General features: G+C 43.3%; 2 protein-coding genes across 4 annotated transcripts; both read left to right on the top strand.

Annotated features, from left to right (window-relative positions):
• The first annotated feature begins 3,278 nt into the window (after positions 1–3,278).
• LOC120654619 (glucan endo-1,3-beta-glucosidase 6-like) lies at positions 3,279–7,247 on the top strand. Its single transcript, XM_039932194.1, has 2 exons — positions 3,279–4,122; positions 5,841–7,247. The coding sequence occupies exons 1-2, from the start codon at positions 3,773–3,775 to the stop codon at positions 6,958–6,960; spliced, it is 1,470 nt and encodes a 489-aa protein (XP_039788128.1). The 5' UTR covers positions 3,279–3,772; the 3' UTR covers positions 6,961–7,247.
• Positions 7,248–9,178: 1,931 nt separating this feature from the next.
• Positions 9,179–14,088, top strand: LOC120654620 (squamosa promoter-binding-like protein 3). Of its 3 annotated transcripts, none has more exons than XM_039932195.1 (6): positions 9,222–9,370; positions 9,469–9,727; positions 10,031–10,755; positions 10,897–11,039; positions 12,031–12,300; positions 13,493–13,944. In XM_039932195.1, the coding sequence occupies exons 3-6, from the start codon at positions 10,088–10,090 to the stop codon at positions 13,828–13,830; spliced, it is 1,419 nt and encodes a 472-aa protein (XP_039788129.1). In that variant the 5' UTR covers positions 9,222–9,370; positions 9,469–9,727; positions 10,031–10,087; the 3' UTR covers positions 13,831–13,944. The 3 variants fall into 3 exon arrangements, with proteins under 3 accessions (XP_039788131.1, XP_039788129.1, XP_039788130.1); XM_039932196.1 differs by having other exon boundaries at positions 9,232–9,370; positions 9,517–9,727; XM_039932197.1 differs by having other exon boundaries at positions 9,179–9,727; positions 10,897–11,033; positions 13,493–14,088.
• Positions 14,089–14,478: the final 390 nt, after the last annotated feature.

Here is a 14,478-nt window from a genome sequence, read left to right on the forward strand (position 1 = left end):
CACATCAAGCAACATTTTTTTTTTCAATTTTAGATGATAAGAGAAACAAAGGTTATGGGATGGTCTGCAAGGGCACAAATTTTACGTGCTAGCATTGTCTTTATCAAGTCATCTATAGGCACTCATAAGAGACTTAGGTGGGAAGTATCACACACCGATAATACACTCTTCTTCCTTCACGCTAAGAAACCAGGTGTGGTATCCTATGGGCAACTCACACGTGGTGCAGGGCAAATCCAAATCAAACTAACATCAGGGTGTCCCTCTGAATTACAGTATTTGCTCAAAATACACGAACACTACAAATCCTACATTAACAACTGCAAATATTAAAGTACTAATCTCAAGAGAAGATAAATAAATGTTGTAGATGAAGGCATGGCCCATAATTCTAAGAGTACGCTATCTAACACCTTGCACCAGCGACTTTTTCTTTAGGCACTTTAGATGGGAAAAAAGGATGCGCAGAAACATGTAGATACTTATTAGTAGACTACCACACCCTCGACACCAACAACGCCAGTATCATGTCTTTGTGGGAACTTATGTGAAGTATAGATGAAAACCAAACAAAAGACCCAGTTGGTTGAGCTGGCCACTTATTGTCTAAACAATTATCTTTTATTTTTAAACTGTGAACGCCTTTTTTTGAGTTTAAAGGGGAGAACATATCCTATTTATACAAGGCCTGGCCCCTCCAAAGAGCCCTCGTGTGCCCCAACCAACCGGTAAGTAGGAACCTAACAAATTCTTAGATCTTTCTTTAACAAAACGAATTCTCAGACCTTTTTGACAGGATTTATAGTATTTCAATTTGCAAGTTTCTTTTTTTTTTGAAAGAATTTGCAAGTTTCCAATTACTAGCTCAAATCTAATCAATCATGCGCCTGGTCAGTCCCTCGGTCCATGCTGCTGACGTTGTGCCAACGAGGCGCCCTACCTGACATTTTAACGGTTACTGTAACTGTCGACGCCCTGCTGTCCTCACTAGTTTGTTCCCTTGCCAATTTGTTTGCTGGCAGTTTATGGAGTGTTGGCTTATTTTAATGGTCCCAGAATCAATGTGAGCCATAGCAAACCGACAGGGATAAAGAAAAAAATATAAAAAAACTGACAGCAAGAGCAACATGTGCGAACAAAACATTGTAGCCTTTTTAGGATGCAGTGGGCGGATATCCAATGCATTTCTGGAGGCTTTTCAAAGTGGAGCAGCAGGGGAATATTGCTAGCCTTTTTTTTCTTTGGCACTTTATTTTCTTTTTCTTGGAATTTTAATATAAATCCCATCCTCTCTGCACAAGAAACAGTACAAATATATTTATTTACGTGGTCTTGCCGATCAGTCGCTCTTTGCAGCTGCAGTGTGTGAGTTGAGTGCTCTATGCCATCAGCTAGTGAGGTTCCTGGAGGTGAAGGCGACCATTTCACTGTGCTAGATTAGCTCAAACACTCCTATTCTTTTCAGCAGCTCTCGCCTTTTTGTTCAATCCTGGGCTCAAATTGTATCTACTAGAAACCTGGCGCGGCTTTTGCCGCGCCCTTCGTGGGGTTTAGCCGGTGTTTTTATGTTAGAAAAAAATTTATACTTGTTTATTGTATATAACTGGAATTTAAACATGTGTGAGGACTTTGAATCTATTATTTTATCTATAGTGGTAAAGCATATTGCGAGGGCATCGGTAGAGAAAATGTATGCATTGTCGATCAAATATACGCACATGTTGAAACTCTGTTGTTATTAGGATACGGGGAGTTAATCTAAAGTTCGAAGTATGTGTGTTTATCTAAAAAAACTTAAAATTGATACTTCATTGGACAACTTCACCAAAGGCATATTTGAGTAAACAATAATCCATTGAAAAGAGTATTTGATATTAAATTAGCATGAAGTTGCGAGGAAATGTAACTAATATCAAAGGAAGAAAGGGAGTTGCGTTTGCTGCGGTAGGTATTGGTCGCAGACCATGACCATAGCTCCAGCTTTTGCATGACACCTCAGATCTAAAATGTTGAAGAAAATGAGTTGCCAGTTATTCTGTATGAGATACCTTGGGTTGCTGAGGGATTTTGCCTATCACTATCATCTATAATGATATTCATTTTATGAAATGGAGTGCCTAATTCACGTTGCTCCTAATCGACTCAAATGGGCACCATATGGTAAATTGTAAGTGAACACTAAACAGAAAAATCCTACTATAAGATTGTTGCTGTCAAATTGATCACCATAATTACTGCTCCTAAATACTAATGATATATTGCTACACATCAGCGATTTCATAGATCGTCTGATGCAAGTCTACATAGGATTTTTGATTAGGTGGTAGAGAGAGGGAGGGGGAGAAAGAATAAGGTGGTTGTTTCGCGAGACAATCGTCTCAGAGGTTAAAATATAGGAATGTAAGACCATGTTCTCACCATTATACGGATTGTTATTGTTGCCACGCAACTCATAATTTTTTGTCTATGCTGAAATTATGATATTGTGTATTTATTATAAGACAGCTTATAAGATAACTTATTTTATGTATTATCTTTTACATCATCTCAAGATGATGTAGAAATGTATGAGACCGCTTTAAGGCCTAAGTATTTTAGGAGAAAGAAATCACTACAGCTGCCGAAGTTGAAGAATCACTACAACTGCCGAAGTCGAAGAGTTCCTGAGATTTTTGGAGCCGAGTGACTCGAGTAACGTGCTGTGGGAATGGAAAATTTTCCTAAGACTAATGATGCCACGTGACAGTTTGAGATTGGAGTAACTCAGCCGAAGGATCTGGAACTGAAAACAATCCTTGCGGTAGCTATCTGGCCGTCCGATTAAATAAGTTGGTGATCCAATGGATAATATTTTATTGTAGACGTGGACTAACGTGCGCTCGAGTTCAGCCTGGTAGCAGGGTCAGGTTTGCTTTCCTTTTCACCCTTGCAAATCAACTTGGGTCGTGTTTAGATCTGTAAAATAGTGGTAAAAAAAATCACAGCGGACACTGTAGTATTTTTATTTGTTTGTGATAATTATTGTTCTATCATGACCTAACTAGACTCAAAATATTCGTCTCATCGTGTATATCAAAATTATGTAATTAATTTTTTTACATATTTATATTTAATGTTTCATATATGAGACAAAAGATTTAATATAATAGGTGAATAGTAAATTTTGGAATGAAAAATTTTAGAACTGAACACAACCCTAGAATTCCAGGCCATCTTGCTTATCGCCTCTGCTTGTTTTGAGCAATCTTTAGCAGTGTTCTTTATTGCTATCTACCTGCCTTTTGCTGTCCTTCTCAGCCAATTTATACTCACACCTGGGGCCTCGGGCTGGGGGCTTGCATGCCATCAATGCTCCCCTGAGGTGTTTATCATGTGAACATCTGCATTTTGCTATCACGGGAAATCCCCTCTCATGGTCCACTGTACGTATTCTCTAGGTGGAGTTTGGCTGGACTTCATTTATTCCCGAAGATTTGAGCTTTTGGAGCTTTATAGGTCACAAAATTCTCGTGGCGCTGGGGGAAACTCTGGCCGCCCCTCGGGAGGAGCTCTTGCCCCTTCCATTTCTTTCCAGCGAAGATTTCAACTTTTTTTAAGGCTTTGAGAGCTCAAGAGTTGGATTTCTGAAACCATTGTCAGAGGCTTGCCCTCGCCGATTTCCAAGATTTCCTCTTTATCTCTTCGTTTCCAAGATCTGAGCTTGGGATTCTTGGTGCAAAGCAGAGCAATCCACCAAAACCGCCCTAAGATTTGGAGCCGGAATAATCCATCGATGGGTTCCGGGTCCGGCCATGGAGCGGCGGCGGTGGCCGTGGCGCTGGTTTCTTGGCTGTGCTTCGCATCGGCAGGCGTCGGCGCGATAGGAGCGAACTGGGGCACGCAGACGAGCCACCCGCTGCCGCCGGACACGGTGGTGCGGATGCTCAAGGACAACCGGTTCCAGAAGGTGAAGCTGTTCGACGCCGAGGAGGGCACCATGAACGCCCTCAAGAAGAGCGGGCTGGAAGTGATGGTCGGCATCCCCAACGACATGCTGCTGACGATGGCCACCAACATGAAGTCTGCCGAGAAGTGGGTCGACACGAACGTCTCCAGCTACCTCAATGACGGCGTCAACATCAGGTATTTGCTTCTGTGTCTCTGCATCTTCTGATTACGGTTGCTGCTCTTCAAATCGCTCTGAAATTTCAGTCCTAATGATCTAGCGGGAACACTGTGACTCTAAGGAGATAGGATGATTTTCATGCTTCCGTTGCTTTGTGTTGATTGGTGGCAAGTGATTTATGATTGAAGCTCATAGCTGGTTAAATGTTTGACATGGAAAGTAGTAACTCTTCATCTCCGCACACGACAAACGCTTGCCATTTTTGTGCTAATGATCTAGGGTGGCAATTGATTTAAGCTCATAGCTGGTTAAATGTTTGACTTGGAAACTAGTAACTCATCATCTCCGTACACGACAACGGTTGCCATTTTTCATCGCACTTTTAGTAAAATTGTCTGCATGCTGTAGTTTGGACATGAAACGGCTGACATTTTAAGCTGCCCATCTATTACTTTGCATGCTTGCCTGGGTGCATCGGAGCATGTCATTGTTTGTATGTGAGAAATGGTCAGCGTGTTTGTTTCATTCGCAAATTGGGAGCTTTATGTTTCACATCACTAGGTCAATGCCTGTGCCGTTTTGAAGAATATACTTTACTGATAATTTTGTTAAGTTTGCAAGGTATGCTTAGTTGTTAACTTGTTATATGGAAATCTGAAATGTCTAAAGTTTTCACGAGCATTGCAGCAAGGTGTTGCTTGGCTGCACTAAAAATCATGTACATCTGTACTCACTCTACAAAAAAACTATCCATACCTCAACTGTAGCGATTCTCTCTGTTTTGGGAGTATTAACATTGTTCACATGTGATCCATTATTCCACGTATCAAAATTTCAAGTTTTTTTAAAAAAAATACAAAACTGCTAAATGGCATGTGCCTGGAAAAGTACCAGTAAAACATCAGAACTAATGTTAATACTGCATTGCAAAGCACTATCACATTATATACTGCATTGTGAAGCATTATTTCTTATTTATTATTACTTCAAAATCCGACTGATTATAATCTACGCGGTGCCCTACATTCGTCTTTCCGCAAGTTTTGAATAATCAGCATATTTTGTACATGCACCATGTCTTATTAAATTGGCCACTTGACCACTTCTCCCTGCCTTGATCCTTAATGGCACCACTGCTTGCAAGCAAAGCTCTTTAAAAGCAAAAGTACGCCATGGAAGTATCACATGTAACAGGCACAATGGGCACTTCCTTTTTTGCCTTCCAACAATAGCTGATAGCTTAGATAGAATAATACCAATGGCATTCACAAACTCAGATTCATGAATCGACTAACAGAATCCATAAGCTATTTAATTGATACTCTCTTTTCCAGTTTTTACGGAAAACATACAACTATCAATCTTTTCATATCTTCTGTATAAAATTTTCATGTACACATCTTGTTCGTGTAAGCTATTTCAACCTCTTTGTTGCATGAGGGAAGAGTCTACCTTGATTGTTAAGCACTCCCTTGCAATTTACAAAAATGCTGTACCAGTAACATATTTTTCTGAACTAGCTATCTGAGCTACTTGCGTGCATGTGATGACACTTCTGCTTGCACCGCATGTTGCAAATGAAAGATAGTCTATGCAAGATAGTACTTTGCTTCATGTTCTGAATCCCGCAACCAATTCCATTGACCATTCTGGAATGATGTGTTCTTGCTGTTAACTCAGTCAACCATCTGCATGATGTGGTCTCACCTTTTTATTTGTCCTATTTCACTGTTAGGTACGTTGCAGTTGGGAATGAGCCGTTTTTGGAGACATACAATGGAAGCTTTCTGCAAACCACTTATCCTGCCATCAGAAACATACAAAGTGCACTTATAAAGGCTGGTTTGGGCAATCAAGTTAAAGTCACATGCCCTCTGAATGCCGATGTCTATGCATCACCAACCACCAAGCCTTCTGATGGGGACTTCCGCACGGATATTCATGATCTGATGATCGCTATTGTAAAATTGCTCAGCGACAATGGTGGAGCTTTTACTGTCAACATATACCCTTTCATAAGCCTCTACATTGATCCAAACTTCCCTATGGATTATGCCTTCTTTGAGGGGGCCTCGTCACCCATTGTTGATGGTTCCATTACTTACACAAACATGTTCGATGCGAACCATGACACACTTATATGGGCTCTGAAAAAGAATGGCTATGGAAACCTCCCAGTCATTGTTGGGGAGATCGGATGGCCTACTGATGGGGACAGGAATGCTAATCCTCAGATGGCTCAGCGCTTCAACCAAGGCTTCATGACTCATATTGCCTCTGGTCGAGGAACGCCGATGCGGCCTGGACCTGTTGATGCTTACTTGTTCAGTCTAATTGATGAGGACGAGAAGAGCATCCAACCAGGAAATTTTGAGCGGCACTGGGGTATCTTTACTTATGACGGCCTGCCAAAATACCAACTGAATTTCGGGACAGCAAATTCAGGCGGCCTTGTGAAAGCAAAGGGCATGAAGTACCTCGAAAGAAAGTGGTGTGTACTGAAGCCTTCGGTGAGCCTCAACAATCCGAATCTCGCAGACAATGTGGGCTATGCGTGTTCCATGGCAGACTGCACCAGCCTTGGTTACAAGACTTCGTGCGGGATGCTGAACTTAGGTGGCAACGTCTCATATGCATTCAACAACTACTACCAGAAGAATGACCAAGATGATGTCGCCTGTGGGTTTCAAGGCCTTGCGACAACAACTGGCCAAGACCCCAGCACTGGGACATGCAGATTTGGTATCATGATTGAGGTCGACTCCGCCTTCTCATTGCGTCTGCAGCGGCTTGGAAGCAACTTCCTCTTGATGCTCCTGCTTGTGCTTCTCCAGCTATGCCTGTCATTCTCATAAATGCTTATTTTGCTGGAGATGAGCATAAAAGCATAAACAATCTGACAGCTTGAGGGTATTTGATGTCTGTTGTCAGTATCATTCATGTAGGAACCTTTTTTGTTTAACCTTTTTCCTTCTCTTCTGAAGGAAAAAAATTGCAGACAGCGGTTCCATCCATGCTTGGATTATTGTTAGGTTAGATTTGATCCATCAGCACCATTTGTGATGGGAATGAGGCATTGACCCAGCCATTTGCTCCCAGAAATGTGATGGCGCTGCCAACCTTTGCAAGCGTGACAGGTTCAGACTTTCCTGTTGCACCTGCGATCCATCTTCCATCATGCGTCACCTTGAGGGACCATGCTTTGCGCTCATGGCCTGAAAGGTTTGGTTCTGCTTCAGCATCAAACCAAATGCTTCGCGGAGGGCATTCTCTTCTAATCTTCACAGTTTACACATGTTTTTTTCTGCATTCTTGCTCAGTGAAGTGTGATCCACATGTTTTCTTCTGCATTCTTGTTCAGTGAAGTGTGATCTGATCACTCAAATGGGCAACGGGACCGCCAAGGACTACCAGGTCAGAGTCAGGTTTGGATCTGAGTTAGTGTGGCCCTCTGATTGACCAGATGATGCAAACAACTAGGATTTATGCTATCCTATTGAAAAAAAAAGATTTATACTGTCCAAGGTTACAACTTGCTGCAGTTGCTGATTGTGGAATCATACTCATATAAGATAGTAAAATAAAAATAAATGCAGGACCACATGAGCATCTGAGACGCCAATAGATCAACTTGCAGTACATGCTCAAGTGGACTCATGACACTATTTTGCCCAGATTCCAAGTACACACAGTAGATCCTAAGAGCCAGCAATTTTTCCTGTTCAGTCCAGACTCGAGACCTAACGAGCTGCTCAAGTGTGTGTGTGTGTGTGTGTGGGGGGGGGGGGGGGGGGTTCAAATCTCATTTCTAAAACTTGGTACAAATTTACCCCAAATATACCATACATGCATATTTACATATACAGAAAGTACCTGAAGAAATCCCCCTTATCCAACACGGCTAAAATCGAATGCTGATGATAGCTTGGATTGCTGTATATTTTGGAGGATAAAACGTTGATCAGCTCTGTTGATGGAGACGAGGGGGGTGGTCTGGTGGTCTGAATCCGGTTGGCGTTGGTTGCTGTCCTTTCAGATTCTGGATTCATTGCGAGAGAGAGACAATTATCAGCAATCTGTCCCTGTGGTTATATGTTTTGTTTCCGGTCGTTTTCGATGTCGACGTCCTTACCCCGTTTGTGATTGTGCTTGGATGGCGACGCCACGAGTTCGAGCCAAATTTGTACTGACATGACACATCAGAGGTCAGTTTGATCCAAACCTGTGCTGAAATCGCACAGCACCTAGCAAGAGCTGCAACATCCCCAGAATTACCACGAGATCATTGAGCAAGTGCGACGGCGATCAGGAGCACGCTGACGAACTGGCACCGGCACACCACCATTTCCAGTCCAGGTCACTGTCGCCGCATCCAGAGTGTATACCAAACCAAGCAAGCACCACCACGTAAAAAGCGCCACTACTTTTGTTGATCCTTTTCATGCTCACCGCTCTTTCCCTTGAGGCTGGAGCCGTGTGCCACTGCGGTTCAGAGAGGCCGGCCAGCCATTGTCGATTGTCCAGTCGTTCCAAATGTAGCAACAAGAGCTTTGCCATCAGAATCCTGGCAATCCGCCACAAAAGGCCTCTCCCTTCGTGTGGCTTGCTGTAGTACTGGGCACTGGGCAGCGCCGGCGTGGTGGACGCCCGCCGTAGGAGCAACTGGAACTGGAAGATCATTGGGCGGTGGCAGTTGGGGTTGGTGCAGCCCGCAGGGCCGCAGCAGTAGCAGTCACCGTTGGTGAGCCCTGCTGTGCTGGGGGTGTCAGAGGCAGACATGTGCATTGGTTGTTGCGGAGGAGGCAGCCATCCACTCACTGCCACTCCCTCTCCCGGACCAGCCACGCAGGTGGGGTGGAGACTGGAGAGAGAGATGGATGTTGATAAAGAGTTAATTCTCTGAATGCTATTTAAAATTTCGTCAATTTTTTGAATGTCATTAAATGGTATTGAAAGAATTTTTTTGTCTATGACATGTGGAATCAATGTCAATCAAGAAATTAGCTAAAATTTTAATGGCATTGAGGGAATTGGCACCGAAATAAAAGGCTGGTCACATCTCGGGTGCACCTGGGTCGATCGATTATTGGGAAAACCAACCCATGAACAGGGCGAGAGTTGGGTCTGTTCGCTTTCCTTCCTCGTCTTTTTGGTTTTTTTAGGCCCTGGTTCAGTGGTTCCCCTTCCCCACTGCCCTTGCACAGTTGATGCGCAAGAATTTTCAGCAAGACACAGATTCTTCATTCTCCATCATCGGAAAAGGAGGTGAGATTCTTGCTCCTTCACCCCCTAGCCTAGGAGCAGGTCGGGACCCGGAAGATGGGAGGGGGTGAAACTGGGGAGGTGGTTGTCATGGTGTGTAGGGTCCAGCACTGGAGTGGTTGACGACTTGACGGCACTGTGGTGTCCAGGCTGAGGGGAGAAGAAGACGAATAGGATATAGATCTCAGCAAGCCAGGGATGAGGGTGAGCCAGCTGAGGCCAAGCTTGTGCTCTCGTGGGCGACGCTGAGCTTCTTGCTCCTCCAGTTCATTGGAGCTCCATGGCTGCCGTCCAGCGCGGTGCTGCGGATTGAGTGGGAGGAATCTCTCGCCCGCTCCTTTTTCTGGGAGCGAGGAAGTGGTGAGTACTTGGTCTTTCTGATGCACCTTGATTGGCGTACTTGTGTTTTTGCCTTTCTTGGCGCTAGAATGATGGCGCTGCTGTTCTTGCCATGATTGACGATCCCTCTAGTAAAAGTTCTAACTGCTCTCTGGTACATGGCATCTGCATCTGCTGATAGCACCTTGCGTACTTGTTTGTAAATTTAATGATGCATAGTTGAGTGCTCAAATATATTACTGCAAATCTGTCGAATTTCTGCAACTCTCTATGCGAATCCTTTCTGTTTTTAACCTGGTTTGCCCTTCCATTTTGTTGCTTCAGAGGTAGGTGCTTTGGGATACAGATAGGAGGAGCAGCACTGGGATTTACGATTCTGGAATGAGTTCATTTGGGATGGACTGGAACCAGAAGGGTTCTGTGTTGTGGGACTGGGAGAATTTGCCGCTGATAGGCACAAGTGGAAGCGAGAGCGCTAAGGCGATCGCGACTCAGGCTGAGGCCAAGTTTTCAGCCACTGAGGTCACAAGGCATGGATCAGTGCATTCTTCCTGTGGTACTTTCTCTTCCAACTCGGAGATGGGGTATGGCTCATCTAAGAGCTCCATATCCGCGTCGATTGATTCTTCACCCAAGACGGGGAAGAACATGGAGCTCAATTTTGCACCTGCCAGAGTGTCTGACAAGAACACTGTTTTGGGAAAGGTTTATGATGCCAGAACCTCCCCATCATCAGTGATAGCCGTAAGTAGTGGAGAGCCAGTGCTTAGCCTGAAACTTGGCAAGAGAACCTATTTTGAAGACGTCTGTGGAGGGCAGAGTGTCAAGAGTTCTCCGTCGGATACAAGTGCAGTGACTCCTGCTTTGGTGAAGAAGGCAAAGGCAGCACAAAACGCACAGAACACCTACTGTCAGGTTGAAGGTTGCAAGATTGATCTCTCTTCTGCTAAAGATTACCATCGAAAGCACAAAGTCTGTGAAGCTCACTCTAAGGCTCCCAAGGTGGTTGTTGCTGGTGTGGAGCGGCGGTTTTGCCAACAGTGTAGCCGGTGAGTCGCATTAGCTTGTAAACTGAGCATCCATTTGTGTTGAAAAAATGCATGCTTTCTGTTTGTTTGCTTGAATCCCTTGCCTTGGCATCCTTTACTAAGGAAACATGTTGTACTATGTTGGCTCTCCAATGCCTGCAGGTTCCATGGTTTAGATCTCTTCGACCAGAAAAAACGAAGCTGCCGCAGGCGTCTCAATGATCACAATGCCCGCAGACGGAAGCCACAGCCTGAAGCAATTTCTTTTGGTTCATCAAGGCTCTCTGCAATGTTCTATGGTACTGATAAGTGTTTGGTTGCCTTGTGGTTTTGTGAAACCAGTGCATTAATCACTGTTTTTCTTTAACCAATTATTATGTTTAAGAATCTTTCCTTTCACGCACAGTCACAATTAAATGGCGTAAAAACTAAGGAATACAAACAACAACAACAACATGGCCTTTTGTCCCAAGCAAGTTGGGGTAGGCGTAAAAACTCGGTGTCATGATTTTTGACTTTTGAGATGTCAAATATACTTTGTGTCTGAAGTTTGCCTTGTTTATTAAGAACTCGGTGTCATGATTTTTCTTACTATGATATTAGATGGCATGATGACCCTGGCACTACCGGTAATGTATGAACTCCATCTTAAGAAGTGCTGTTTGTGATGATTTCGATAGATGGAACAAAGGAGGTATCAATAAAGTTGCATTTGTTTTATTGAGGATATGCTCTGTTCTTTTCAATTTAGATATCCAAGAAATGATTGAACTTATCTGTCCCGATGCCATCTCGCTATACAGTTATGTTTCCACATCATACTTCACTAGGAAAAGTTATATTGCATAATTTTACAAATAAATTGATCTTTTCTAGTTTGGAGACACTAGGAAGCCTTTAAGTATCTGAGTGGAGTATGGAATCAAATCTAACAGTGCTTGATGAGTCCACTATATTTTCGCCACTACATCCGTTCTAAAATGTAATTCGTTTTACTTTTGTCCTAAGTCAAACTTATTTAACTTGACCAAGTTTATAGCAAAACGCACCCAACATCCACATCAAATCAATTTCATTAAATCCACCATGAAATATATCTACTTAGTGCATTTATTTGGTACTTAGTGCATTTATTTGGTATCGTAGATGTTAATATATTTTACTATAAACTTGGTCAAAGTTGAAAAAGTTTGACTTAGGACAAAAGTAAACCAGCTTTAACGTTAATAATAATCAAATATTTGTTCTCTTGCTGAATCTGTTTTAGTGCTGAGATTGTTGTTACCTTCTTAACAGATGCAAGGCAACAGACAACTCTTCATTTTGGTCAAGCCCCTTATGGTCAAATGAGAAGCTGTGCAAGTTCTTCATGGGATAACCCAGGAGGAGCCTTCAAATTTGCAGAAACTAAAGCCCCTTGGTTAAAGCCAGCAAGAGCTGCTGGTATTGATGCCTTGCATTTATCAAGTCAGCAGGTATGGAACAACATTATGCCACATGGTGGCCATCAAGATTTTGATGGGTTCATGGGTTTCAAAGGAACCAGTGCAAAGGTCCTCAATCAAGGTAGTTTTTCCACCATTGTGAACTGATACAATATTAATAAGAATTGGTCTTTCACATGCATTAAAAGTATTTTCCTTAAAATTCCTAAACATGAAAATTCATAGATAGGCGCATGCGCATCCATGATTATTATAGGAACCTTTCATATAATTTATCTTTTGAATGATTGTTCTATCTGTGCGTTAGTGCATTACTGCTTTGAAGCTACAAAGTTGTTAGCTAACATAATTTACGACAGCCTGACATGAAGTTTTATGAGTTCTGACATTACCTGTGTCATTTCATATTGTTCATAAGTTTGCGCACACTAGTATATGGCAGGTTTCTAAATTTGCAATATGAGAACCTTTCTTTGCAAGGGGTGGTATCAGAACTTGATTGCTAGGCCACATTTGTTTCCCCATGATTTTTTCGTAGTCATGAAATGACCGTCACCTACCATTTTTAGCAACATCCTAAGTAATCTTATATTCTTATTCTTGTCTTTTTACTTGCTTCTTGCAATATGATTGCACCTTTTGCTCTAGGCTTGAATGCACTAGTGTATCATTTGTGTTTTGCAAGTGTTGAATCAGCAAGGATCTGCAGTCTCATATAAAATTAATCCAGTTTACATAATTTTCGCCATCAGTGGTTGCCACCTAAACCAGCACGCCAAGCCAACGTTTTCAGACCACTAAATAATGTGCAACCTGGGGCAGTTGTAGTGTTCTGTGTGTAAGGTAGGTCAGTATGTGGTCTATAGCATGGTTGGTTCCAAAATTTGGCATGTTGTGAAATAGATTGCACTCATGGTTGGTTCCAAAATTAGGTATGTTCCAACATAGACTGCAACCACCAAAATGTTTTCCCTTTTCTCGTACGTTGGGGAAATCAGTAAGTAGCCAACTAATGTCATCCACATAGCCAATATGCTTTGTGTCTTTCCAGGGAAGACTTAACTGATTGATTGATTTTATCATGTTGAATGGTCTAATCATCATTGATTTTGGTAGGAATATATCGTCTATATGAAAAACCCTGGCCCAACTATGCCATTTGCTATTAATGAGAGGACTAATGCACTCTTATCTTTCATATAGTTGCACTTACATACGTTGCAATTATTTTATCCTAAATAAGCCAGTTCAAAAAGTCGAGAATTTCGAATATTGATGAGCATAACAATATCCTACCTTTTACCTCTTTTTAGGCGTTGAAGCTTCTGCGGCCATCTCCGATTCAAATGGAAACCCGGATCTTCAGCGTGCTCTCTCTCTTCTGTCAAACAATTCAGCTGGTGCTGGCAACAACCACCCGACCACTCAGCCGCACCCTGGCCTGAGCACCCTCGCCAGCACCTCCAACGCAGTGATGCAAGCTTCATCACAAGGGCTCTGGCAAGACGGCACAGCGCTTGATCTTCATGCGCGGTTTCAGGCTCTCGATCCCCTGGGCAGTGGCAGCGCCATCCCAACAACTCATGAGGTCCAGCTCCCGAAACCGTCCTTGTTCGACGACTCCTCTTCCCACTATGACCTGATGCACTGACGCTTCCTTCGGTTGGTGCCTCCATTGTCCGGTTGCGAGGAAGCGGACTTGGTTTCTGATGTCTGAAACTCTGAATTTTGGATTGTTATGGTGTTCTGATTCTGAAAAAAAAAATAAAGGCCGCACAAAACTGAGGCTCGAGCTGATCCAGATTTGAGCCTCGTTGCCATGAGAATTCCTGGGATTATTGCCAGTAGCTATGTGCTTGAATAATCCGTACTTGTGATTCTGTTTATGCAACTTGATTGCTTCAGCAAAGTGACCATGGACGATTTTGTTCTGATGCCAAATTCTCAATGCCATGAATGGAACCCTTGTATTCGATGTTGATCACCGATTCACCTAGCCAACAGCACACGGGCGACGCGCCGGCTGCCCGTCATCCTTGCTGCCCGTGCCGCCACCTCCCGCGTAGCCCGCGAGCCTCGCCTCCTGTGAATGTCCTCCTGATCGCCACCTTCCCCTGCGACACAACCTATCAACCTCCACCCTCCAGGAGCCCCCGCCGCCCATCCATGATCCATCCTCCCATTCCTCCGCCGCGGCCCCCGGCTTCGCCTGGGGCCAGAGGGTGACAAACTGCCCAGGGATGTTTTAAAAAAATCTTCCTGCTCCAGATCTTTATTTACAAAAACACATCCAATCCGA

This window comes from Panicum virgatum, chromosome 1N, assembly GCF_016808335.1.
Source record: "Panicum virgatum strain AP13 chromosome 1N, P.virgatum_v5, whole genome shotgun sequence".
NCBI lineage: Eukaryota > Viridiplantae > Streptophyta > Magnoliopsida > Poales > Poaceae > Panicum > Panicum virgatum.

What these genes read in the sequence shown, in the direction of transcription:
- LOC120654620 (XM_039932195.1), top strand. Translation starts at nt 10,088, where the DNA reads ATGAGTTCATTTGGGATGGACTGGAACCAGAAGGGTTCTGTGTTGTGG. An exon ending in TTTTGCCAACAGTGTAGCCG is followed by an intron (nt 10,756 to 10,896) that starts GTGAGTCGCATT and finishes CAATGCCTGCAG; the next exon opens with GTTCCATGGTTTAGATCTCT. An exon ending in TGCAAAGGTCCTCAATCAAG is followed by an intron (nt 12,301 to 13,492) that starts GTAGTTTTTCCA and finishes ACCTCTTTTTAG; the next exon opens with GCGTTGAAGCTTCTGCGGCC.
- LOC120654619 (XM_039932194.1), top strand. Translation starts at nt 3,773, where the DNA reads ATGGGTTCCGGGTCCGGCCATGGAGCGGCGGCGGTGGCCGTGGCGCTG. An exon ending in AATGACGGCGTCAACATCAG is followed by an intron (nt 4,123 to 5,840) that starts GTATTTGCTTCT and finishes TTTCACTGTTAG; the next exon opens with GTACGTTGCAGTTGGGAATG.